Genomic DNA, 25292 nt, shown 5'->3' on the forward strand with positions numbered 1-25292 from the left:
CTTACATTGGTCCCTGTGAAATAAAATACAGAAATAAGGAGATGTTCCTAATACAAGGCTGTAAAGCCTGTTTGAACGGGCTTTGCATTGACTGAAGATGAACTCAAAAATAATCTAGATATATGGCGTGTCTACATAAATGTCGGAACTCATTCACGTAATGTGATGAACTGGAACAAGCCAATGATCCATATACTTGGTTGAGATTGTCTTCAGTCAGTGCAAGGCCTGTTCGTACAACGTTCAAACAGTTTTTACTGCATTGCATTAGAAATATCTCCACACTTCTGTGCTTTATTTCATGCGAGATATTCCCAATGAAAGGCTATAATGGGTATTCCAACAGACTTTGCACTGACTGAATCCGGTTTCCACTTGGTCCCTGAATTTTCTGACTTACTAAAATCTCCCCTCAAGTTTAATTGTTTAATTGCAATCACTTTCCTTGTAGGCTTGTATCTTTGGACACAGCTCAAATTTTCTAATAAGAGTCCTAAAATAATCATGCAGTTATTTTTGGGCTGATTTTAATAAAAATAATACAAATTTTATAAAAAGCAAAAAAAAAAAAAAGAATTTAAAATTATAGTTTTACCTTTCGGGGATTGATATGAAAGAAAATTTAAAAAAGTAAATCGATTTCAAAAAAGATATTAAAAGGACTTGGGAGTTGGGACAATAATTGATATGAAAAAAAAAATTGGAAAACAAATATTTTGATAAACAATAAATACATGAGACCCAACTAATGGTGGTTCAGTTCGCAGGTTCTCTGAGTTCATGGAATAGAAACCCAGGATCAAATCCTGCTGGCTGCTGCCACTAGAGTTGGAGGGTTAAGTGAAAGGGATGGATTGCCCCGTGTTGTATAGCCCCACGGAAAAGAAAAAAAAAAAAAACTATATTTCTATTTTGAACATTTTCATGCATCTTTTTAGAATCTATTTGTAATCATGTAAGAAAGTTTTAGGAGAGTTAATGGTGGAAATTATCAAATGATCAGGGAGGTTTCAGCAACAGTAAAACAACTTACCTTTTTTTTTTCCTTTTTCGGGTGAAAGAAAACATTGCCGTATTCAGAAGGGTCGAGTTCGAACAGTCTTTATAGCCCTTTTAAATAAAGTATAAAAGTACGGTTTTCCGCTCAGCCTCCTTTCTCCTTCTTTTACTAAGAAGTCTATTTAGGTAGATCTAAGACGATGGCTCTACCACGGTTGACTAATAAAAATAAAAAGCACCACCCACCACCCCAAATAGTTTTGCTTTCAAATCGACGATTCTCAATATTGTTCCTGTTCTCTGTTCCTGATGAAGATGGGAGGAGTTCAGCCTGCTGGTGGTCATGAGTTTTCTCTTTCCATACCCTTGTTGCCCGACAAAGAACAACTCCAGAACGATCACGATGTGGGTGATGAAGCTCATCATGCGGAGCAGAAGTACACTCACCACCACCACAAAGCTACAGACACCACTTCCTACTTCAAGACTTGCCTCAATGGTCTCAACGCTTTGTCAGGTTCTTCTTCTTTCTTCTCCTGTTTTCATCTTTGAATTAGTTGTTTTCTGGTACATCGATCTTGTGCTGAATTTGTGGCACACACCATCATCACCATTAATCTCGTCGCATCACACAGCTCTTTGACCGAAAATACCTCGGATCTAGTTGAAGGGCAAAATGAGACCTGGAATTCGTGTGCAAGTGCGAGATTAAGAGCTTTGGCTGATATTTTCCCTCGTACTGTATTCGGTTTGATGGAAATTAAGAGAGAGAAATAAGTGAGGGAAAGTTCCTAAGGCTCAGTTTAGAGAGAGCACAAATACAAATATGTGCACTGCAAATACATACAAAATATAAGGTTTTGTATTCTATAAATTTGTATTTCTACTCCTTCCAAACTGAGTCTAAGCTTCAGTTTAAAATGAATATCAATACAAATATGTAGACTACAAAACCTTCTAATTTATATTATGTTGTATATATTATTCCTTTCAAACTGACCCTAAAAGAATTTTAGAAAATGTGTTGGAACTTTTCTTGACAAACCATATTGGGATCTGGTGGCGAATCAATCATTTATCAAAGAAAAAAAGTATCCCAAGGAATGCACCTTCGAGTGTGTAAGTACAGAATGGCAGCACATCTGCTGCCACCACGGTCGCTTATTATGGCATGAACATAGGGTCACCGGTTGGTTATAACATGCCCTGAAACCCCCAACTCCAAAAGAAAAATGTGAGGGAGAAGAAAGAGAGAGTTTTGGCAGAAGAAAGTTTTCTGCCAAAACAAGGGGTAAATTTTTTAAATTATTCCTATCATTTAGTTAATTGACAAATTCTATTCTTATTGTTTAATTATTGCCTTAAATCATCTCTATTGTTTCTAACAATTGACTAGCTCTACTTTGTGGTTAGTATTCCATCAAAATCCATACATACGTGACACCACGTGACTTATAATTTTTTTTAAAACCCAATATTACCCTTTTATTTTTCTTCTGTAAGTCAGGTAAGAATCACCACCCAATTTTTAGATCCAGCGTTTCAGAGGAGGGTGGAAGACACACACAGGAGAGAGAGAGAGGGTGAGAGATAGATAGATAGACTTGCCGTCGCTGGCTACCCTTACTAGCCTAGTCCCTCATTGCCGGAGAATGATAAAAACGACGAGATCGCTGAAACCTTCCACTGCTAGCTTATGCTCGACATTGACTTGTTGGAGATTGTTAGTTTGTTGGTGGCACCGGTGCCTGAGTTCTCAAGATAAAGTGAAAAAAAAGGTTGCCACCTGTCATTGGTGGCTTATGCTTAACGTTGACTTGTCAGAGATTGCTAGCTCGTTGGTGGCGGCAGTTGGTTCATTGAGCTATAGATAGATTGAGAGTCTAAGAGTGACCGAGAAGTATTGATGAAGGAGGGAAAGGGTTAATCGAGTTAGGGACTTGGGTTTAGAAATTATAAAAAATAATTATATATTTTATATTATATAAAAAGTCTGGCTGGGCAGGTCCTACGAACAGGTGTACCTGTCGTTGCCTTACTTGTTCGTCCCCAATTTGAAGTAAAAATGTAAAGGTGCGCATCCTTTGAAGCTCACCTAAAGGCTGTTGCAGTGGTTGTTTTTATTCCAACATGTGTATCTAAAACCAATATTTAGCATTCCCTTTGCCAGCCCATTTGTTGTTTGTCATCGGATGCCGTCTATAATTAATTGATGAAATTTGAGTGATTTAGGTGTTAGATATTTGAACGACATAACCGATAAGTATGTAGGAATGGAGAAAGAGATACGGGGGTTGAGAAGGCGACATGCTGTGAAGGTGATGGAGTCGTTTCTGAAGGATGCTAAGAAGGGGAGGGGAAGCTGGAGATAGATCTAAAAGCAAAATAGGGAGCCATTCTGATTTTCATCCGGAGGAAAAGAGTCCATCAAATCCATCAAAGTGGATGTTTTTCGGGAAGAGCTTGTTCGATGAGGAAGACGCCCATGTTTAGGCTCGTCCAACTTGGTTTGTCATAGATCAAATCTGTCCACCCGTGGACCACCATGTTGTGCTCCTTGTACCTCCTCTCCAATGGTAGCTTGAACTCCATGTCCGTGAACACCCGAAAGGGGAAGGGGTCTTCGAACATAATATCTGCCATATTGAAGGCTTTAGGGGAATAGGTGATGGAGGGATGATTCTTATTTCTGAATTCTCTCACTTATCGATTCACACCACCTAAGACAGGTTAATTCGTCACTCTCCCAAGTATTAAAGTAGGGATACGTAAAAAGATATTACAGTAGTAAGCATATGTAAATAATAAGAGTAAAATGAATCAAATTCACTAAAGTTTTAAGATATTTGCCTTAAAAAAGAGGGAAATTTAGTGCGGTGGTCGAAGGAAAGGCAGGAAAAGACGAACAGTGAGCACTGTTCGTTTGTTGCGGGATTCACGAGATTACATCCTAGTATTTTAAAATGGTTCCGCAAATTGAAATCAGCTTCAGTCAGTGTCAGTGTAGGGCATATTCCACATCAGGAACATTTCTATAATTTTGTGCTTTATTTTCTTTTATAAGATTTTACAGCTATAATGGCTGTTGGAAGGGGCTTGGCTTTGCACCGACTGAATCCGATTTCTCGCGAATTGTTGAACAGTGGCTCCACACGTGTAAACATGTAAGACTTTAAACTGAAATGTTGGCTGTCGTATTGTTAACTTTTTCATCTGCCCCACCCCAGATTCCTTTTTTGAAAGTGAGATATTCGAGACTTGGGCATATGAAAAACTTGTATAATTAAAGTTTGATACTTTTGTAATTATACCTTTTTCTTCTTCAACTTTTTTGGACATCGCAATTCGCAAGTAGATGTTGTTTATTTAGAATCTTCTAACAAGAGAACAAAAATGTCTAAAATAGAGTTGGCCTGCTAGAATTGCTGGTTAGGCAAATAGGCATTAGTTTTTTTTTTTTTTTTCTTTTCTTTTTATCTGTCAAAGATATAAATAAAGTGGATAAATAGAAACAAAATGATCACCTTGTTATTGATTTCTTAGGACTTGGGATACTATCAATTCCATATGCACTATCAGAGGGAGGGTGGTTGAGCTTGATACTTCTTTTTGCTATTGCAAGTGCAACATTCTACACAGGGTTGCTGCTTAAAAGATGCATGGGTGTAGATTCACATATCAAAACTTATTCGGACATTGGCGAGCGTGCATTTGGTCACCAGGGAAGAATGGTGATCTCAATTTTCATGTATTTGGAGTTGTATTTGGTTGCAACAGGATTCTTGATACTAGAAGGAGACAACTTACATAATATGTTTCCAGAAATATTATTACAAGTTGCGGGATTAAGAATTGGTGGAAGACAAAGTTTTGTTATAATCGTTGCCCTCATAATTTTGCCTTCAGTGTGGTTAGAAGACTTGAGCACTCTTTCATACATCTCTGCCAGTGGGGTCTTGGCATCAGCTATTGTCATTGGCTCTGTTGCCTGGGTCGGTGCAATTGATGGAGTAGGATTTCATGAAAAGGGAAGGCTTCTAAATTTGAGTGGAATCCCCACTGCTGTTAGTTTATATGCTTTCTGTTATTGTGCACATCCAATGTTTCCTACCTTGTATACTTCTATGAGACACAAGCATCAATTCTCTAAGGTAAACTAAAACCAATTGGGTCCAGAAGATTTCAGAGCAGCGAAAACATTGATCATTTCTGAATTTTATCTTCCTTCTCCCTATTGCAGGTGATGGTGCTCTGCTTTATTCTCTCTACGATTGGTTATGCATCAATCGCTGTTTTGGGGTATCTCATGTATGGATCAAATGTAGCATCTCAAGTCACACTGAACCTACCAAACGAAAAGCTTAGCTCAAAGGTAGCAATATATACCACTCTCCTCAATCCCATTACAAAATATGCATTAGTGATTACTCCTATAAGGGAAGCTGTGGAGAATTCTCTGCCATATGCTTACAAGAGGAGATGCATTAACCTCCTGGTAAGGACTATGTTGTTGATGAGCACCGCAATTGTGGCCTTAATGGTTCCATTTTTCGGATATTTGATGGCCCTGGTTGGAGCATTTCTAAGCGTCACAGCTTCAATTATACTGCCATGCTTGTGTTACCTAAAGATATCTGGCAATTATCGGAGATGGGGGTATGAGTTTGTCTTTATAATGGGGATTATACTAATTGGTCTGTTAGTTGTAGTCGTAGGTACTTACACATCTCTAAAACAAATAATAGGGCATTTATAAATTTATTAGTAGAGATGTTTTGACAATACTTGCTATGCACTCCTCCATATTCAATTTGTCCAACAAGTATGAAGATATTGCCAAGAAGCAGGATACGTCATGATCAATATATTAGACCATGTGAACTGTGAAGTGGCGTTGGTTTATATGTTACCATCCGGGTGGTGTTTGGCATTCTGCAATTTATCTTTCCTTGTTTTGGACTATAATATATTAGCAATGCAATGTACCACTTAATTCTTCAAAGTTGTTTTTTTTTTTTTTTTTTGGTTATTAATTAAACAAGTTTGGTAAAGATATATTGTCTAGGCATTTAAAATTTTTATTAACAAATTTTGTTAGGCATTACCCATTAACAAATTTTGGTAAAGATATATTGTCTAGGCATAATCCATTAACAAATTCATTACTGAGATAATCATTATCCAATTACAACTCAGATAATCTCGTATACAGCTAACACCCCCCTCAAGCGAAACTGGGGGAGCTCCAGTGAGCTTGTCACGAAGAGAACTGAACCGATTAACATGAAGACGTTTGGTGAAAATATTTGTTGTCTGATCGATAGTGGACAAAAAACGCACTTGAAGTTGCTTTTATTGAACCTTGTCTCGTACAAAATGATAATCTAATGCAATGTATTTGCTGCGGGCATGGTGAGCGGGGTTAGAGGCAAGGTATGTAGCCCTGGTATTGTCACACCACATGATGGGAGGAGAGGAGGGAGGCATGTCCAATCCTTGAAGTAACATCTGAAGCCAAGTTAGTTCCGTAGCAAGATGAGCAAGAGAGCAGTATTCTGCCTCTATACTAGAGCGGGAAACCATTGGCTGCTTCTTGGATGCCCAAGACACCAAGTTAGGTCCATAGTAGATGCAATACCCGCCATGGGAATGCCGATCGTCAGGGCAACCAACCCAGCCGGAGTCACTAAAACCATGTAATTGAAAGGATGAACTCTTGGTAATAGTGAGACCCAAATGAAGGGTGTGTTTGACGTAGCGCAGGATGCGCTTAACAGCGACCCAATGAGATACAGGCGGCTGAGACATAAATTGTAATACTTTGTTCATGGAGTACGCTAGATCAGGTCGTGTCGCTGTAAGATATTGAAGGGCACCTACAGTGCTACAAAACAGAGAGGGATCCTTAAAGGGTGAGGAAGGATCTGCAACAAGCTTGGTACTAATGGCCATCGGTGTGGAACATGGCTTGCCTTCGGTCATCTTTGTGCGCTTTAGAATCTCATAAGCATATTGAGATTAAGAAAGATGAAGATCAGTAGATGTCTATGTACATTGAATGCCAAGAAAGGAGTAAAGTGGGCCGAGATCACGTAAAGAAAATTCATTGGAGAGGCAATCAATAATGGACTAGATCATTGAAGCATTGGAACCATTAATGATGATGTCGTCCACATACACCAGAATTAGATTGATATATGAAGAGCGAAGCATCAGCTTTCGATTCTGTGAATCCCTAAGGAAGAAGAGAATCTCGCAATGTTGTAAACCAGGCTCTTGGAGATTGGCGAAGGCCATAGAGAGAGCGATGGAGCTTACAAACATGATTTGGATATGAAGAATAAGCAAAAATCAGCGGTTGGACCATGTAGACTTCTTCGTCAAGGAGACCATGGAGGAAAGCATTACTTACATCCAATTGATGAGTGGTCCAAGAGAGAGAAACAACCATGGCAAGGATTAAGTGCACAGTGATTGGTTTAACAACTGGACTAAAGGTGTCTTCAAAACCAATGCCTTCCTGTTGGTGATAGCCTTTAGCAACAAGGCATGCCTTGAAGCGCTCAATAGACCCATTAGACATGTGTTCGATCTTGTAAACCCCGACAGCCAATAGCTTGTTCGTTAGATGGAAGAGGAACCAAAGACCAGGTATTATTTTGCAGAAGACATCAAATTCAGCATTCATAGCTCCATGCCATTGAGGATCTCTTGTTGCCCATGTATATGATGTAGGTTCATCATCGTCCATCGTATGAGAAAACATATCATATTTCGAATTTGGGCGATAAAAACCAGATTTGGATTTGGTCTGCGTGGCATGGGATGTTGTGGCAGTGGACTCGTAATGAAGAGGTGGCTGAGAGAATGTTGCAGTAACCTCATGAGTTGCAAATGATGGACTAGAAGGAAAACCAAATTCTGTATGAGATGGAGATGGCAATTCAGCACCAGATGGAGGAGAAACCAAGGAAGACAGATCAGTGGAGCGATTATCAGTAGCATCATTACTATCATGGTGAGGTGCCAAGGCATGGCGGACTACTGGAGGAGGGCCCAATAATGATGGTGATGGTCGTTGTTCAACCTTTGGAGAGGATGCCAATCTTGCATAGGAGAATGAATTTTCATGAAACAACACATCTCTAGAAGTGTAAATGCAGCGAGTGGGAACATGAAGACAGTGGTAGCCCTTATGATCATCTGTATAGCCAATAAAGGTGCACAATTCTGATCAAAAATTGAATTTCTCTTCGTTGTAAGGCTTGAGATTTGGATAGCAATCACAACTAAAAACTCTTAGTAAACAGTAATCTGGGGACTTACCAAATAAGAGCTCAAGTGGGGACACATGGCCGATATTTCGTGATGGGAGTCAATTGATCAGGGAGACAGTGGTGGTAAAGGCTTCCAACCAAAAGGAACAAGGTAGGTTTGCTTGAGCAAGAAGGGTCAGCCCGATGCCAACAATGTGTCTGTGTTTTCATTCCACAACACCATTTTGGGCATGAGAGTGAGGGCAACTGAATCGCTGGATGATACCTGAAGTTTTGAGGTAGGATTTGAATTTCAGAAATTCACCCCCTTCATCAGATTGAAACATTTTACTGGGTCTGTCGAATTGTTTTTCAACCATTGTGCGAAATAAAATGAAGATATGGAGTGCCTCAGATTTTAGGTATAAGGGGTAGATCCATGTATATCTACTATATGCATCTATGAATGAGATATAATAATGGTGACCATTAGTAGAATCAATAGGGGCAAAGCCCCACAAATCTAAATAAATTAACTGAAGTGGTTCAGAAATGACACTTGTAGAAGGAACATAAAGAAGACGATGATATTTTCCTTTAGAACAAGAAGAACAGAAACTAAATGTGGGTTTGGTAGTGATAGGTAGTTGATGACGCTGAAGTATATCATGCACCAAATAGACGTGTGGATGTCCTAGTCTCTGATTCCAACCATTTGCAGTCGTTCGAACTCCCACCAAGGCCATTGGTCCCTTATTTTGAGCTTTATTAGTGGTAGTAGATAAGTGATAAAGACCATCTTTAATTGGTCCAGTGAGAAGAGGTGTCCCCAGCTGTTTGTCCTTCATGATAAAACCAAAAGCATCAAATTCAAATGAGACATCATTGTCTTCACAAAATTGCATAATAGAGAGTAGATTATGTTTAATCTCAAACACATGTAAGAGTCTATTCAATTTGAATGTATGAGAATTGGAATGTCAGAGTGAACTTCCAATATGTTGTATATGCAAACCTGTATTGTCCCCTTCTGCAACCTTATCATTGCCTTGATATTCAGAATGAAAAGAAAGATTGTTGAGGTTTGATGTCAGATGGTTTGTGGCTCCAGTGTCGGAGTACCAGTTAGTGTCAGAAGAATCTTGTGTATTTGAAGCAATCAAAGCTTTGGATTGTAACAGAGAATTAGAAACTTAATAAGTAAGATCAAATCGGTAATAGCATGAGATAGCAGAATGGCCCAAGCAACCACAGACCTAACAAGTGATCTTAGGTTGTGACTGAGAAGAGGGATGGTTACCATGACCACGACTGCCACTTCTACCTCCTCGGGATGGAGCACCACCACGTCCCTTGTTTGGAGAGTTGTTATTTTAAGAAGGTTTGTTGGAGGGATGATGTGTGGCAACATTAGCGGCCATGTTGAATTTTGATGAAATGCAATGTCATTCTAGTTGCAATTCGTGTTGAAGGAGCAAGCCATGGAGTTCTTCAAGGGAGATGGGATCAGCACAAGTAGTGATGGATATTACTAGGGAGTCGTAGTTAGGTCCTAGTCCTCCAGTAGTGTATAAAATGATATCATCAGTAAATAGTGTTTGTCCAACAACAGAAAGAAAATCTGTGAGCACTTTGATTTTCTGTAGGTATTCTGAGATTGTCTTCGACCCCTTCTATATATGATGCAAATCATTTTTTAATTGCATGATGTGAGCCCTTGAGGTAGAAGCATACACATGGTGGAAACTGCTCCAGGCTTCATGACAAGATCTGCAACCTACTACTTGAGCAAGAGCACTCTTAGATAGAGTTGCTAGTAACTAGATCAACAGCAACTTATCATGAGTTTGCCACTGAACATAATCTGGATTCATGGCTGAAGTCCTTACGCCATCTTTTTCTATGGTGGTTGTGCATTCAGGACATCTATTGGAGCCATTGAGATATCCCATCAATCCAAAGCCATCGAGCAATGGCTTGCATTGAGCTTTCCAGAACAAAAAGTTGTGTTTGTTGAGCTTTATCAAAATGAGGTTGGATAGATTTTCTAAGGGAGAAATAGCTAATGAGAGGGAGAAGGTTTGGGTTGAGGAAGAGGGTGAGGCCATGGGGCTTTTAGCTCGGATACCAAGATAGAACTAGGATGATTTGGGGATCAAAAACTAATGATCTGATTGTATTCATTTGGTGTATATATACACAATGATTACAAGAGATAATGAAATAATGTTGAGGTTCAGTGAGGGTTACAAGAGATAATGAGATAATGATGAGGTTCAGTGAGGACTGAGATAATCATTATCCAATTACAACTCAGATGGATAATCTCGTGTACAGCTAACACTCTTTTGATCTTGACAAACTATGAACTTTGATAAACTTCTTATTGTAGTACGAGGAATGCAAATCCTACTTTCGTGCAATGTTGTGAAGGCTGATTCTAGCTAGTTTGATCTATTTATAATTTGATCGAATATGAACACACCTCTATCCAATTTGATCGGCATCAAAGTATGTTACCCCCTCCCAAAGTTCGTGGCTGTGGAAATCGAGTCCATGCCTATACTAGAGCGAATCAGTTTACAAACCAACTGAATTAGTGGGTCAAAGTCTCCATCCAATATAACTGAATCAATCAAACTTTTCAGCACATTGGTCATGGTGTCATGTTGCTTTATTGAAACCCAGAATTCTTACTCACTTTTCTACTCACACTCTAGCCTATCTGCCACGAATTGCAGCCACATATCTCCCAATTCAAGATGGTGATGTGTGATTGCATTTTATGATAGAAATCATGGATAGAAGTAGTAGGCAAGAAATCCAGTGTGGTTTTGTTATTCTTGGGTGTGTGGGCTCTTGATGATTGACGCGTAAATGGGCATCACTCAGCCCCTCATAATATAGAGATTGTTTCTTATTTTTCATATGGGAACTCATCGTTACATTCCTAACCAATCCTACCTCTACTAGATCTTCTTATCCAAGGCTTTAAAAACTGACCCAGAAATGGAACTGTTGTGGCCACCGGTTTTTGGGTCATTGGTTTGACCGTCTAGGTCGAATGGTTTGGACGGTTTACATTATTAGGATAAATGTTGGTATTGGTGTTTTAGACTTTTATTTTTATGAGAAAGAGGTTGTGGTTGCCGGTTAATAAAGAAAGAAAGAAGAAGAAAAGAAGAAAAGAAAGAAAGAAAGGAAGAAGAAAAAGAAAAAAAAAAAGGAAAGGAAAGAAAGGAAGGAAGGAAAGATTATAAGTGATAACCATATTATTTTATTGCATTCAAACGACAATAGGGAAATGTTTCTTTTGAAATTTGTTTTAGATGGCCTTTGAGAGATCAAATCAGCCCCTCACAAGATTGTCCCCCACAACGTCCCACAACACATCCCCGCCGTGTATTGGAAACATCTCTGTGTTAATACCATAAACAATGATGTCATCATCGGGAGATGTTCCCAATACATAGCGGGGATATGCTGTGGGATGTTGTGGGGGGCTGATTTGAACTCGGCCTTCCATGAACATTGAGAATATGAGACCATCCGTTATTTCAAAACTAATACTCTTCTTTACATGAAAAATTAAAAAATTTGATAGTTGACAATTTCATGAAAAAAAAAGGTTTGTTGCATGGGTTATAGTGAATTGGTATGTATTACCACTTAGCTGATTTATTTACGCAAATTCCATCCTTACACATTTCAATTGTAGTTGATTTTAAGATACACACTGCAGAGAGTTCTTTTGAGTTTGTGAAGAAAAAATAAAAGAAGTTGAGCCTCCACAAGCTAGAGACAAAGGAAAGAAATCAAACCAACAGATAATGTGCCCCACAAGAATGAACTTTGGATGCCAGAAAGAAATCATTTCCACCATCGATTGCTTACACTTAGGTCATGTTTGGTTCAATTCTCATTTTTTTTTCATTCTTACCCAAGATGAAATTCTAAAATGGACAAGAATGGGTAAAAATAGGCAAAATGGGAAAATATTCCTATGAACTAAACACCTTTTTCCTAAGAATGATACCCATCTCCTAGGTGGGTAAATAACTTTCTCATCTAGGGGGAATGTTGCCAACACTTGAATGGGACAAAAATGCCTCTTTTAATAATGGATTTTTATGGCTAAAATGGTCATTGCCTTATTTACATGAGAAATAAAAGAACATGGGTAATGCATTTATCCGGGTAAGTGTTTCCCATGAAAATTTTACCCAAATAACTACATTTACTTGGATAAGTAACTTACCAAAAAGCGAATGAGGCCTTTATATTACATATTATATAATGAATTTCGGTTAATTCGGTTTTTTCAATTAACCGAATTTCTAACTTTAAAAATCAAAATTCCTAAGAATCGAACTAATCGAACCGTATTACCTAAAAACCGATCCGAAAAAATCGAAACCAAAATTTTTGGTTTTAACCGAATAATGCTCACCCTTAGTTACTTTCATGCTACTTTGGTAAATGACACCAGTTAAATCTTTAAGACCCAGTTTGCTTGGTAATAAGTAACTTGAGAAAATGCACTTATTCGGATAAATGTTACTTGAAAATTTGTTATCAGGTAAGTACATTTATTTATGTTCTTTTTCTAGATGGGTAAGTAAGTAAATTTCCTGAAAGATCCCTAAGTTTTCTTTTTTTTTTTCTATGTAACTGATATTTTAATCCTATACACTTTGGAAAATTATTTCTCATCTCCATGAATAACTAACTTAACCACCTCTCCAAGTGGGTAAAACTTTCCAAAGTAATTTGCCGAAAACTTATGCAAGTAAAAGTTTTGTTTCCATAGAACTCATACTTCACTAGTAAAAGAACATGACTTTATGCTGTAAATTATCCAACAATGGCTTGGAATTGATTTCAATATGCTACTAATCCAAAGTCATTTGTGAATTGGTGGAGAGACAACCTAACATTTCAGGTTTGTATGGAGATTTGGCAATAAAAAGGGGGAAATGAAAATAACAAAAAAACAGCACTAACCTCAACCTCAGTTGCACGATTTTCTCAAGCTTCGATAGATTAACAAGTTTTGTATGCAGGGAGGGTTTTGTTTCTAAAGTCATAAACTCATAATATGAGAGTTGCAAGGGATATTTTTGAGATAGAAATTGTGAGACCATGCCCTTTTACGTGTAATGTGGGCCACGGGCTGTTTGCACAGTAGCGGGTCGTGCTTGGCCCAAGGCCCGAGCCAACATGATTTAAAAGAAAAAGAAAAAATAATAATGAAAATTTAAAACAAATTAACAACGTAGGCAATACACTGAAAAAACTTAAAATTTTATTCAATATGAATTTTCACGTATACAATTATTTATATATGAAATAAAAAAATAAAATTGAAATAGATTACAACAATGCCCTGGCCACGAGCCAATAAATTAACAAGATAAAAATAAATGGTATAATACAATTTAAAATATATGAAATAATAAAATAATATAATAGTATAATAAATGAAATTGAAATAAAATAGTATAAAAAAATTAAATATATATATATATATGTGGATTGTGGGCAACATGGCCCACGAGCCATAAACCCTCGAACCAGCCCAGACCAGGGCATTACCGGGTGCAAACTGCAAGAGTATTTTAGTAATATGCGAACTACAGGGTGTAGTTTAATTAATATGACAAATTACAGGGCGTTTCTTAGTAAATGACACTTTGAAAAAAAGGAAAATATTCTGTTTGCCACGAGGGGTGGGGTGGGGGAGGCCGGGACGGGAGGTGGAGTATGAGCTACTCCGTTCTGTGCTCCACGTCCCACGAGGCCATCAGGTCATGTACAACAATTAAAATGAAATGGTAATTAAATTCACCCACAAACAATTAGTTTCCTTTTAAGTAGGAAACTGAAATAGTGAAATGTAGGTCACTCTCCGGTTGTAGAACATGGGCGCCACGCCAGGCCGTGCGTCGCACGGGTCTTCCCTAATATTTCTAAAACGGGAGATGGCTGAAGTAGCAGAAACCCTCAGAGGTCAGAGCTTTGAACGCAAGACATGACAGACATGCCTTTGGAAATCGGAGCAGTCAATCCAAAGTCTAACGTTTCCGAACAAGAGCCGATGGGCGGAGGCAAAAAACCAGAATTTAATGGAGATCAGTCGTCCACGAAGATCTCAAACGACGATACGAAGCGATCGAGAGAAGGCAGCGAATCAGAAGAAGAGGATGAGATTTCAAAGAAACAGAAGATCGAAAAGTTAGTAGAAGAAGAATGCCTTGACAAATTACAACAAAACGAGGAAGAAGAGGAGGTGAAAGAAGCAGAAAAAGAAGAAGAGAAGAAAACAGAACCTGTTAGTGTCGGTCCTAAGAATTTCAGTTCATCGGAGGAGATGTTTAATTACTTCTACAAGTTCCTCCATTGCTGGCCTCCAAATGTCAACGTCAACCAGGTATTTTTTTTATTAAATTTTCGATTATGGATTTTATGGAGTTTCAGAATTCCTTATCAGTTTTATCACTTTATCTCTGCTTCGATTAGAAGTCAATCATCCCAATCAACCACATATGAATATCTTAATGAATGTAGATTATTTTGATCCCTGTAAATGCATCTTGGAAATGTTACAACTACACATCAGTGCCATATTTGCGCTTCAACTTTAATTATTATTCAAAAGACGCACTTGGTACAAGAGATTCAGTTTGAAACGTGAGTACCACATTTTGCTTGGGGTTTCTGGAGGGAAGCATAGGTGCCTAATAGCACCTACATTAAGTTCCTTAAAGAAGTGTAGTATAAGCTATCCCATTTTTTTTCCTTGACTGCTCCAATGAAGCACGGAAATCCTCTATAAACTCCCACTCTTACAAAGGTGATATAACTAGTACTTTATTTTTCTCTTGTATGTTTTATCTGTTTTACACTAAAAAAGGGAAAAAGGATTTTGGTGAAGTGGAAAAATTAGAACATTATGGAAAAGAATTTGCATGATGTGATCAGTATGAGGTTTGATCCATGTATATTCAAAATGATCATGACAACCCAGAGGACTGTTATATCTTTGAGTCTCAGAGTAGGCACTAAGGATGACTGATTTGAATCAAGAACACATTTAAGATAACGAAAGATTGTAATTCACCTGAAGACCGAATAACACCTACTGCCACTTGGTGGTATGTATCACCATGAGCAATGAAATTTGAATTAAAGCTAGAAAGCTGGAAACTTTGTTGTGGCCACATTATCAATCACATTTTAGAGAATCTACCCAAAAAACAAAATCCTTTTTTTCCTCTGATATCTATAGTTGTTGCCATTGAGTAAGAAATTAGGAATTCGGTTCGATTTCAACCACATCGAGGGTTTTTTTTTTTTCACTTTCATTTCTTTGTTTTTATTAGTATGGCAACACCAAGTAGTTGATTGTCAAGCAATGTAATTTCTGTCGTGCAAATAATGTAGCCATTTGACGATTCTAATTATATTATTCACTCAATAATAATGGTTCTGCAGTATGAGCACATGATGTTGTTGAACTTGCTAGAGAAGGGCCATGCTGATGCAGAGAGGAAACTAGGGGGAGGAGTCGACGCTTTCCAAGTCCGTTACCATCCACTGTGGAAAAAGCGATGCTTCTTTCTCATAAGGCAGGATGAATCTGTTGATGACTTCAGTTTCAGGAAGTGTATAGATCACATACTCCCATTACCTGAAAGCATGAAAGTGAATTCGGATGTTAACAAGGTTTTGTGTGGAAGTAAGGGTGGACGCCATCAGAAGGTGGGTGGAAGATGTGGGCGCGGCAGTAGAAGAGGAAACTGGTCTAGAAATTGAGATTGAATAATAATTACTAGGTTTTGTATCTTGCTTTAAAACGAAAGACTATGAGAAAAAAGTAGGAATCACTTTTTTATGTTATATTTAGCCGAATGGCTTTGTTTATTTGCAACTTTGATTGTCCATAGTTCATTTATATAACGCCTTAAATTGTTTGAATATTCTGATCACTGTCATCTTACAACTGAGTTTGGGAGGTGCACTTTTTCACTCTTTATTTAGGTGCACCGGCTAATCTAGGCGGACCAATTGAAGTTGCAAACTTCAACCAAGTCATCCTCTTTCTGTTTATCCATCCAATTTACTCAATCATTCTTTTTATTAACCAATTCTTCTGTTGCAATGCACTGATTACAAGTTTATTGGTCGGATGCTATTCAATAAGGTATTGTCCGGAGAGCTCCAATTGAATGTTGAGGTATCTCACTAACTTCAGAAAACCACATTCTGTAATTGTAATTTTATGCAATTTAATTTTTCATCTAGGACACATTCATGAAATTTACATCAAGGCAGTTGGAAAATGTGGGTTGCATTCTGAATCAATATTAATTAAATACGTAAGCACATGAATAGAGAGTGAAATAGATAGATGTATTATAATATGGTTATATGTGCCAACAGATTTTCTGATAAAATCACCCTGAAAGATTGCAGGCTAGAGTTTGTGGATGTTGGGAGGTGCATTTTGCAATTTTTTTTTTCCTTCTCTTAGAAATGGCATGGATTATATGTCTTTTGTAACTGAAATAGTTCGATTTGCTAGCTATTGTTCTTAATTTGTTCAATTTTGATTAAATACTTATATGGTTTAAATCGAATGAGATTATTTTAAATATATATATATATATATATATATATATATATATATTCATTATATTAAACAAAAGTTAAGTATATAATAAAATGAGAATTTTATTAAAATATTTAAATAATCCTGAAAGATAAAAAAGAAAATGATACTCTTAATTCAAATGGTTCTACAGTTTTTTTTTTTTTTTGCCATACCCAGTTTTGTCAATTACTTTCCAACTTTATATTCGAGATTCGGACCCTTGGTACCATGTAAATAATAATGGGAAAATCTATGATATGGGAAAGATATGATATGATAAGATATGATTTGGCTGTTTTCGTTTTGATTTTATAATTTCTTTCTTTAGGGTAGGTGTTAGTAATGATATGAAACTGTAGCGGTGTAATTAAATGTCTCGTTTCTTTTCTTTTATTAATTTGCCTCGCTTATTGTATCGGAGATTTCATGACTGCTTATGGTGAGAGTCATTACCAACATGGTTATAGATTAGTTTTTTATGAGAAGAATTGGATACCATTTTGACAAAGTACCCCAGGATCCACTGAGTTAACAAAAATGGGCCTAAAGATTAGGCTTCTAATGGGGATGGTCTATCGCGTATCTTTTTATTCCCTATCAGATCAGGCTATCAGTGGATGAATTTGAGCCCAAAAATCTTTGTAATGCAACGATGTAGGGGTTCATGTATGTTTGCTCATGTATTGAATTATTTATGGAGAGAAATAAAGAAGCTCCCCATATAGGGTTTCATTCTTGAAGGCGATGCTCAGTCTGTAGTTCAATTTGGAATCATCAATTCCACCATGGCGGATTCATCACAATATTGAAGCCTGTACGAGTTTAATTCACCGCCTCTCTCCCATCTTGGTTTGATGTGTACCACGTCAAGCTACTATTGCTGCACATACTGTGGTTCATTGTTTCAGTCACCTATTTTTACATGGACAAATCCTCCCCGGTTTTTGGAGGCTATCCTTATTTCAGATGTACCAACCGAGTTTGTTGAATGAATGTTTTTCTACGGGCTTTTTCTCAAATAAATAAATAAATTATATGTTCATGTGCCACAATGGATTTCCTAATGAATTCGGTATGAAGGATACTAGCCTAGCTAGAATCTGTGGATGCTGGCCTGGAGCTGGTGCACTTTACACTTTTCCCTCATCAAAAATTTCATGGATTTCATCTTAAACTTTGTTTTATATATACTAACCCGCCTACTAAATTGTTTTTATTCATATATATCAACGCTCTGTCTAGCTTTGAATTTTGATAATTGTACACAATCAGGAGGATCACCCAATATTATATTGGGTCTATATTAGATAGATACTGATAAATAAGTTTAGTATTTTATAAATAAAAAAAAAGAAAAAAAAACAAATACATATATACTTGATCTATCGGATGACAAGTTCACATATGTTTTATGATTTCCCTGAGAGAAATGAAAGTCCCCAGGACTGCAACCAGGGAACCCAATGCTAAAATCCCCACAATGATAATCAACTCTAATCCAAAACTCCGGGAAGACTTTGAAATCTTGAGATAGCAAACACATGGCAACAAAAGAGAAGCCGTGACGCTAAGAAATGCACCTATAAATGCCATTAGGTATCCGAAAAATGGAATAGTCAATGCCACAACGACATTAGTGATAAGTATGGACGTTCTGATAAGGACGCTGATGGGTCTGCTTTTGCGGAAGGGATACCAGTCTTCAATTGCCATTGCAATGGGAATAACCATAATCGCGTACTTAGTTAAAGGATTGATTAATGTAGTATAGATTGCTATATGGGAGCTTACTTTTCCAATTGGTAGATTTAAGGTCACTTGGGATTTCACACCTTGTCCATACATCAGATATCCCAAAACAGCCATTGATCCATAATTGAAGGTGCAAATAATAAAGCAGACTATCAACACCTACATACATACAGACAGAGAGAGGGAGGGATATGAAATGAGATAATTAAGAGAAATATTTAACTAGAATTGAACAAATTAAGAACAACAGGTAGAAATTCTTACCTTAGGGAATTGGTTCCTGTCTTTCATTGAAGAACATAAAGTGGGAAATACCGCATGACCACAGTAACAGAAGGCATACAAGCTGATAGAAGTAGGCATTCCAATCCAATTAAACAGTTTCCCTCTTTCGTTGAACCCAACGCCATCAATCGCACCAGCCCAAAAAACAGAACACACCACAATAATAGAAGCCAAGACCCCACCAGCAGAAACATAGGCAAGCACACCCAAACTCCTTAACCACGTCGTTGGCAAGATTATAAGGGCTGCGACCACAACAAAAGCTTGTTTTCCTCCAATTCTCAATCCTCCAACTTTAAAACTTGTATTGGGAAACAACTTCTCTAAGTTGTCACCTTCCAATATTAAAAATTCAATGGCAACCAGATACAATTCCATATACATGAAGAGGGCTACCAGGGTTCTGCCTTTATAGCCAAAAGCAAGTTCGCCTATTTCGGGATAGGTTCTGATACGCGGGTGTGCTTGCATACATCTATGTAGAAGCAGCCCAGTGTAGAAGCAAATGATTGCCATCAACAAAAGAAGTACAAGGCTCAACCACCCCCCTTCAGCAAGTGCATATGGAATCGACAATATCCCAACTCCTGATAATTAAAAGAACAACCGAGCTTGAGACAAGTCTGCATTTTAATTTGCTCAGCTTATCACAAACTCTCCTAATCAAGTTGGAATTATTTGTGAACACTTCGAGTTCATATTCATTAAAAATCAAGTTTGATAATTAACATACATTAAAGACTTACAAATCTTGCATAACTAATATAATTTGTTACATAATTAGTCACAAGGGTGGTTTATAAATTACATAAAATCTTACAAAAAAATAAATAAAGTTGAATCATTAGGAGTAGCAAATAATATGTATGGTTTTGTTTTTAAAACAAAAACAACTTCCGCATAGGCAAAATTATATTGCTTTTGCTAATGGGGTAGTTGTCTTTTATTTTTAAAATCAAAACCATTCATATTGATATTGTTCATCCAGGTTGATAACATTACTTTGAACTTTTTGAAAGCTGAAATGTTGTAAAAGATATCTGATTACTTTGATTGTTGGTGTGGGTCTTCTTAGTCATTTAGCCTTCTCCAATGAACTAGACCGGGTGGCTATAGCTACTATCGAACAGAGGACCAGACTATGGACACTTTGTATTCGGGCTTCGATGAACCAAGCCTGATATTGAATGCTTGTTTGGAGGGTTTTAACACAGTGGGTTCTATCCTTGCAAGTTGGGGGGTGCAACTTGGGTGGGATTGAGTTAGCTTTTGCCAAAATTTGAATAGGCCCGACATGAAATCCAAGCCCAAATCAGTATAAAATGTTAAATCTGGCCTCTACTTGCAAGGTGGGCTCGCATGGAAAGCTTAAAAGTTGTGTTTGGTGAAAAACCCATAAAGCCCAAATATACATTTTTTTTTTTTTGAAAGGGCAAATATGCTTTGATTCAGCTAGGAAATCAATATTCTGATGATGCTTGTTTTAATAGTCCTCAATTAAAGTTTAAGCACTCTCAGATGGGTTCTGAGTGCAACTTATTACATGTGGGCTTTAGACAAAGCAAGGCTCAGTTTGGAAGGAGTACAAATACAAATATGTAGAGTTCAAAATCTTGTATTTTGTATTATTTTGTATATATTTGTACTGTATATATTTGTATTTATATAATTTTAGTGCAATCTCTCCTAAACGAAAGACCAGGGAAGACTATTCCTGCTTGCTATCTCAATATGGAACACGTGGGCATGCTATCTAAGGAACCGATGAGATGGTTTCAAATACTTTGAAAAGGAAGCTAAAATAGAAAAGAGAGGGAAAAACTAATAGAAATTGGTATCAAACGTTCAAGTAACTAAAACGTAAAAGAAAAATAAAATCTCACAAAAAGTTTAAACCTACAAACAGTTTCCCTTATTTCTTTTCTTTATACCTAAAAATCCTATATAAATTTTGAGGAAAGACATGAAAAAATGGACATCTGGGTGCAGAGATTTGAAAGCCTAAAAGAGAGAGGGAGGTGTGGGTTATAAGGAGGAAAAGGAAAAAGAAGATGTCACAGAGGTTACCAAGAAAATGTTTTGGAGATCAAATCTGCTTCAATATTTTCATCTCCTTTTGAAACTCAAGCTATTCTCTTTTTCTAGTTCTGCACCTTGGGCCATACGTAGGTAAAGAAAGAAGATGATAAAGGGAGAGCCGACTTGGGTTCTCAAGAAAAAAAAATATTTGATTTAATTTTTGTAAGCTTTATTTTTCTATTTTATGTTTCAGTTTTTTTTTTATTAATAAAGTATTGAACACTGTTTTCATGGTTCCCAGGTTCTGCTGCGAAGTAGAAATTAAGATGATGTTTGTTGCTTGACTAGAAAAGGGCGGTATAGTTGCATAACCACACCATTTTCTTTTTGAACCACCCATTGTGGTCTCTTTATGGCAAGGTTTTAAAAATTGATCTGGAAATAGAACCATTCTAACCACCAATTTTTCTTTTAAGGATTTGACCGTTCAGTTCAAGCGGATGATCCATTTCGATGAGAATAATTAAAATAAACAATGGCCAAACCTGTTGAATGGATCAAACGGGTTAATTATTCAATCGCAATGGTTGATCAATTCAATAGATTTTGGACGAAAACCGGGTGTTGGATAAAATAAAATCAGTTGCCTAAACAATTCCTAGGCCGAATGGTCCAACTGTCCGGACCAACGGCAGTTCAAAAACATTAGTGCATGGACCGTTTTTATCATTTTTTTGAACCATAATATGTGAGAATTGATTGCATGATTCATATCATATATAGATGCATTCACACTCTAACAATCATTACGAATTAAAGACATTACCAGAGATTCATGAGTGAACCATGTTTCTTTCTTTTATAATTTCTTATAGTTATAGCTTCTTCAACTAGGCAACATGGTGCTTACTTTTATGGTCCACTAAAGTAAGCATGGCACAGTGGTTATATATAGTATGTCTGACACACAAGATAGAACATCCTAATTTAATTTGCATTTTGTGATTCAAATAAAAAAAAAATTGTCATATTCAAAAAGAGATTGGTAGGGTTTTCTTTCTTTGTAACCGTGAATCAAGCAACACAAAAGGTAATTTTTCCTATATTTTCCTTTTTTTTCTTTACCTTTTCCTTCAAACCAAACATAACTATAACGAAAATAGTAATGATGTTACAAGAACACAAATATACAATATGGAGGAACAAAACCACCAAAGAGATTAACTAAAAACTAGAAAAAAAAAGTACAGAAAAACAAAAAGCTTCAGCAACTAGTCAATCAGCAAGAACATTGAAACAATCTATTATGATCCTAAAGATTAAATGGTTTGGCTTGATCTATTCGAAGTTCCCAACGGTTCTAGGCATATTGGTTAAAGCACCTAACAATTGGTAGTAGAGTACCAATAACAAAAAAAAAAAATACTGCTTAGAATGAAAGCTGTTACAGGGAAAGCTTTAGCTTATTGCATTCCAACAGCTGAGGATTCAAAACCCCAGCAGACGCGACCAAACTAGATCCGAGCTTTTGCGGTGTTTAGTTTTGCTTCAGGCTTGACGATAATATGAATGCAGTCGTCGTCTCAAATCATCATCCCAAATACAACCCAAGTCTGGGATGAAGGAGAAGTAGGGAAGGTTAGTTTTTGAAAATTGGAATAAAGTTTGGCAAGATTGGTGCTGCTACTCCACTCCAAGCTGAAATGAGAGCTGTTTTATTTTAAGGGATCCGCTTTGCAAAACTAAGGCTTCAGGGTGAACAACAATTATTTTGGAAGGGGATTGCAAGCAGATCTTAGATATATATGATGATTAAAGGTGAAACAGCCAAAGCAGCATGATTAAGGAGTCTGGTCTTTTGTTCAAGATGCATTAATTTAAATTGATACAGGATTCTGATGTTAGCTCAATATGCAGAAAATAGAGGATTTATGCAGGGAAAGAATTTCTTTTAGCTATTCCGGCTTGGATCAGGGATGTAATTGATCTGCTTGAAGGCTGTAGAGTCTATATATAGTTTGAGTCTGTTGTGTTTGTTCTTTTAGTTGAACTGTTTTTCTGCTCTATCTATTGCTGGATGTTATCCTTCTATCGATCTATATTTTTTTCTAATGAATTTGTCTTTAAAGAAACAAAAAAACTAGCACCATCACCAACCGGTTTAACCGATGGCATGCATCATAAAAACATATCTCATGCAGATTTTGGTTGAGCCAATATATATACAGACTTGTACATGGTCGAATCCCAAATATGCATGATATACTTGCATGTCATCAGACATGTTCCTTTTCTAGTTTCTCTTCTTTCGTTTCTTTTTCCTATTGCTGTGTTTGTCTTCAGTATAAATGAGAACCAGGATAAATTTTACACCCTAGCCTGTTCCTATTTGTTTTCGATGTAAGTTTAATTTATATAAAAAATTATATAAACTCCACTCCACTCACAGTGGAGTTTTACATCCATAATCAATGTAATTGTTTCCACGCCTGATTACACATTTACACCTTCACTTTAACGGTTCACCACATTTAAACCAATCGATATACTTGTACCTTTACACCAAAAGCAAAGGCAAGCTATATGTTTTGTTTTGTATGAGAACCGTTTTCCATCGATAATAATTTTCTAAGAAAAAATTCCTACTTCCAAAGAAGCAAATGACGAGAAATTTAAAGACAGAATAAAAATATAATTAAAGAAAAAGTAGGCTATGACCTGAGAATAGGGTTGGTATGTGTATGTTGAGAGAGAGAGAGAGAGAGAGACCTGACAAGGCATTAACTCCATTGAAACAAGTCCGAAGAAAAGACGTCCCGGTCTGTGGTTGCAGCTGGTCGCTCTGGCTTTCAACCGCTCCCATTGTTTTGTGGTACAAAGGATGAACAAGGGTGGCTCCTTAAAATGGGGTATCAGCTCCATTTTGTTTTGGGGAATAAGATAGTGAAGGTGAGTAGATATCCATTCAACCTAACAAAAAGAAAAAGAAAAAAAAAAAAGGAAAATGGGACTTCTCAATCCAAATGGTTGTACACTATTTTGGGATACCCAACTTTGTGGGTCGCTTTCCAGCTTTTTATATTGAGTGTACACTGTACAGTATTTTCTAGCTAGGTTAATAATTGCATTCTAATGCTGGCTTTTAGCAAAACCGGATTTATGAATTGGCTGAAATATTGATCAAACTAAAATCCTGTTCCGACATCCTGTTATATAAAATGTCACTCAATATTTTTAAGCATTAATGTTCAAAGAGTTGAACATAAAAATTAAATCGGGGGTAATCATATAAATATCAGTCGTGTATTGATATGACATCAGTAAAGCATCAGCTTTTGAATCCACTAATATACACCAATTGAGGGCTGCCTCTTTCTTCCAGCATTTATGCAGAATTATATTGAATCCCGCAACCAGCAAAGAGGGGTTGAAGGGAAGTTATCAACTGTAGGGCACCAAATACCAAAATAAAAAATTATAACATGTGACCAAAGGTTAATTCACTCTAATATGTCTTCACTTAATTCCTCAAAACTTAAATAATAATAATAATAATAATAATAATAATAATAATAATCTAAGAGTTTCGTCCCCTTAAACCATGCAACATACCTTTAACTTTGTTAGGCACCTGTCCCCTTCCAGAGATGGCCAGAATCTACAATAATTACTCTCATCAGGGATGGATTAAAAGAATCCAGTCTTTTCCATTATGTCAGACTTTTATCCAGTATCCATGAAATAGACTCTTTGGATACACTCAAGAATCTAATCTAAACGGAATATATAATTTACCAGGAATAGGCTCAGTTTCGAAGGAGTATAAATATAAATGTATACAGTACAAATAATATAAAATATAAGATTTTGCATTTTACATATTTGTATTTGTATTCTTTTTAAATGGAGCCTAAGGTTTATTTTGGAAAGTGCACAATTATAAATACATAGAGTGCAAAATCTTATATTTTATAATATTTTGTATGTATTTGTATTTATATTTTTTTCAAATTGAGAGAAAGGTTTAATCTCAAAAAAGTATAAATATAAATACAAAGATGTACAATATAAATACATACAAAATAATATAAAATACAAGATAGGTACTTGTATTTCTATTCCTTCCAAACTGAGCCCGAACAGGTAGCAATGGGACGTTGAATAGCATCAAGAAATTAAATTAAATATGACCAAAATAGTATATATGATTAATAATATCAACTAAAAATAACTTTAGAGTTGTATCATGAATAAGAAGATAACTCGATTTTGTTGTGTAGTCCAACGAAACAAAAAATTAAATAAAACATTCAGGTTGGCCTGATTAA

General features: G+C 36.6%; 3 protein-coding genes across 5 annotated transcripts; 2 read left to right on the plus strand and 1 right to left on the minus strand.

The window, feature by feature from the left end:
* The first annotated feature begins 1190 nt into the window (after window positions 1-1190).
* LOC148854254 (amino acid transporter AVT1I-like) lies at window positions 1191-6001 on the plus strand. Its single transcript, XM_088982769.1, has 3 exons — window positions 1191-1516; window positions 4543-5150; window positions 5240-6001. The coding sequence occupies exons 1-3, from the start codon at window positions 1309-1311 to the stop codon at window positions 5753-5755; spliced, it is 1332 nt and encodes a 443-aa protein (XP_088838895.1). The 5' UTR covers window positions 1191-1308; the 3' UTR covers window positions 5756-6001.
* An 8108-nt stretch (window positions 6002-14109) lies between these two features.
* On the plus strand, window positions 14110-16234 carry LOC148854255 (uncharacterized). Its single transcript, XM_088982399.1, has 2 exons — window positions 14110-14685; window positions 15750-16234. Exons 1-2 carry the CDS (start codon window positions 14287-14289, stop codon window positions 16068-16070), a joined length of 720 nt encoding a protein of 239 aa, XP_088838525.1. The 5' UTR covers window positions 14110-14286; the 3' UTR covers window positions 16071-16234.
* A 1945-nt stretch (window positions 16235-18179) lies between these two features.
* On the minus strand, window positions 18180-24409 carry LOC148854256 (amino acid transporter AVT1I-like). Of its 3 annotated transcripts, none has more exons than XM_088986114.1 (3): window positions 23734-24409; window positions 18925-19532; window positions 18180-18819 (listed from the first exon to the last, which is right to left on the minus strand). In XM_088986114.1, exons 1-3 carry the CDS (start codon window positions 23825-23827, stop codon window positions 18307-18309), a joined length of 1215 nt encoding a protein of 404 aa, XP_088842240.1. In that variant the 5' UTR covers window positions 23828-24409; the 3' UTR covers window positions 18180-18306. The 3 variants fall into 3 exon arrangements, with proteins under 3 accessions (XP_088842240.1, XP_088842241.1, XP_088842239.1); XM_088986115.1 differs by having other exon boundaries at window positions 18925-19568; window positions 23734-23873; XM_088986113.1 differs by having other exon boundaries at window positions 23683-23859.
* Between the last annotated feature and the right edge of the window lie 883 nt (window positions 24410-25292).

This window comes from Nelumbo lutea, chromosome 4 (genome assembly GCF_056320005.1).
Source record: "Nelumbo lutea isolate HS-2025 chromosome 4, American lotus-T2T, whole genome shotgun sequence".
NCBI classification, from domain to species: Eukaryota; Viridiplantae; Streptophyta; class Magnoliopsida; order Proteales; family Nelumbonaceae; genus Nelumbo; species Nelumbo lutea.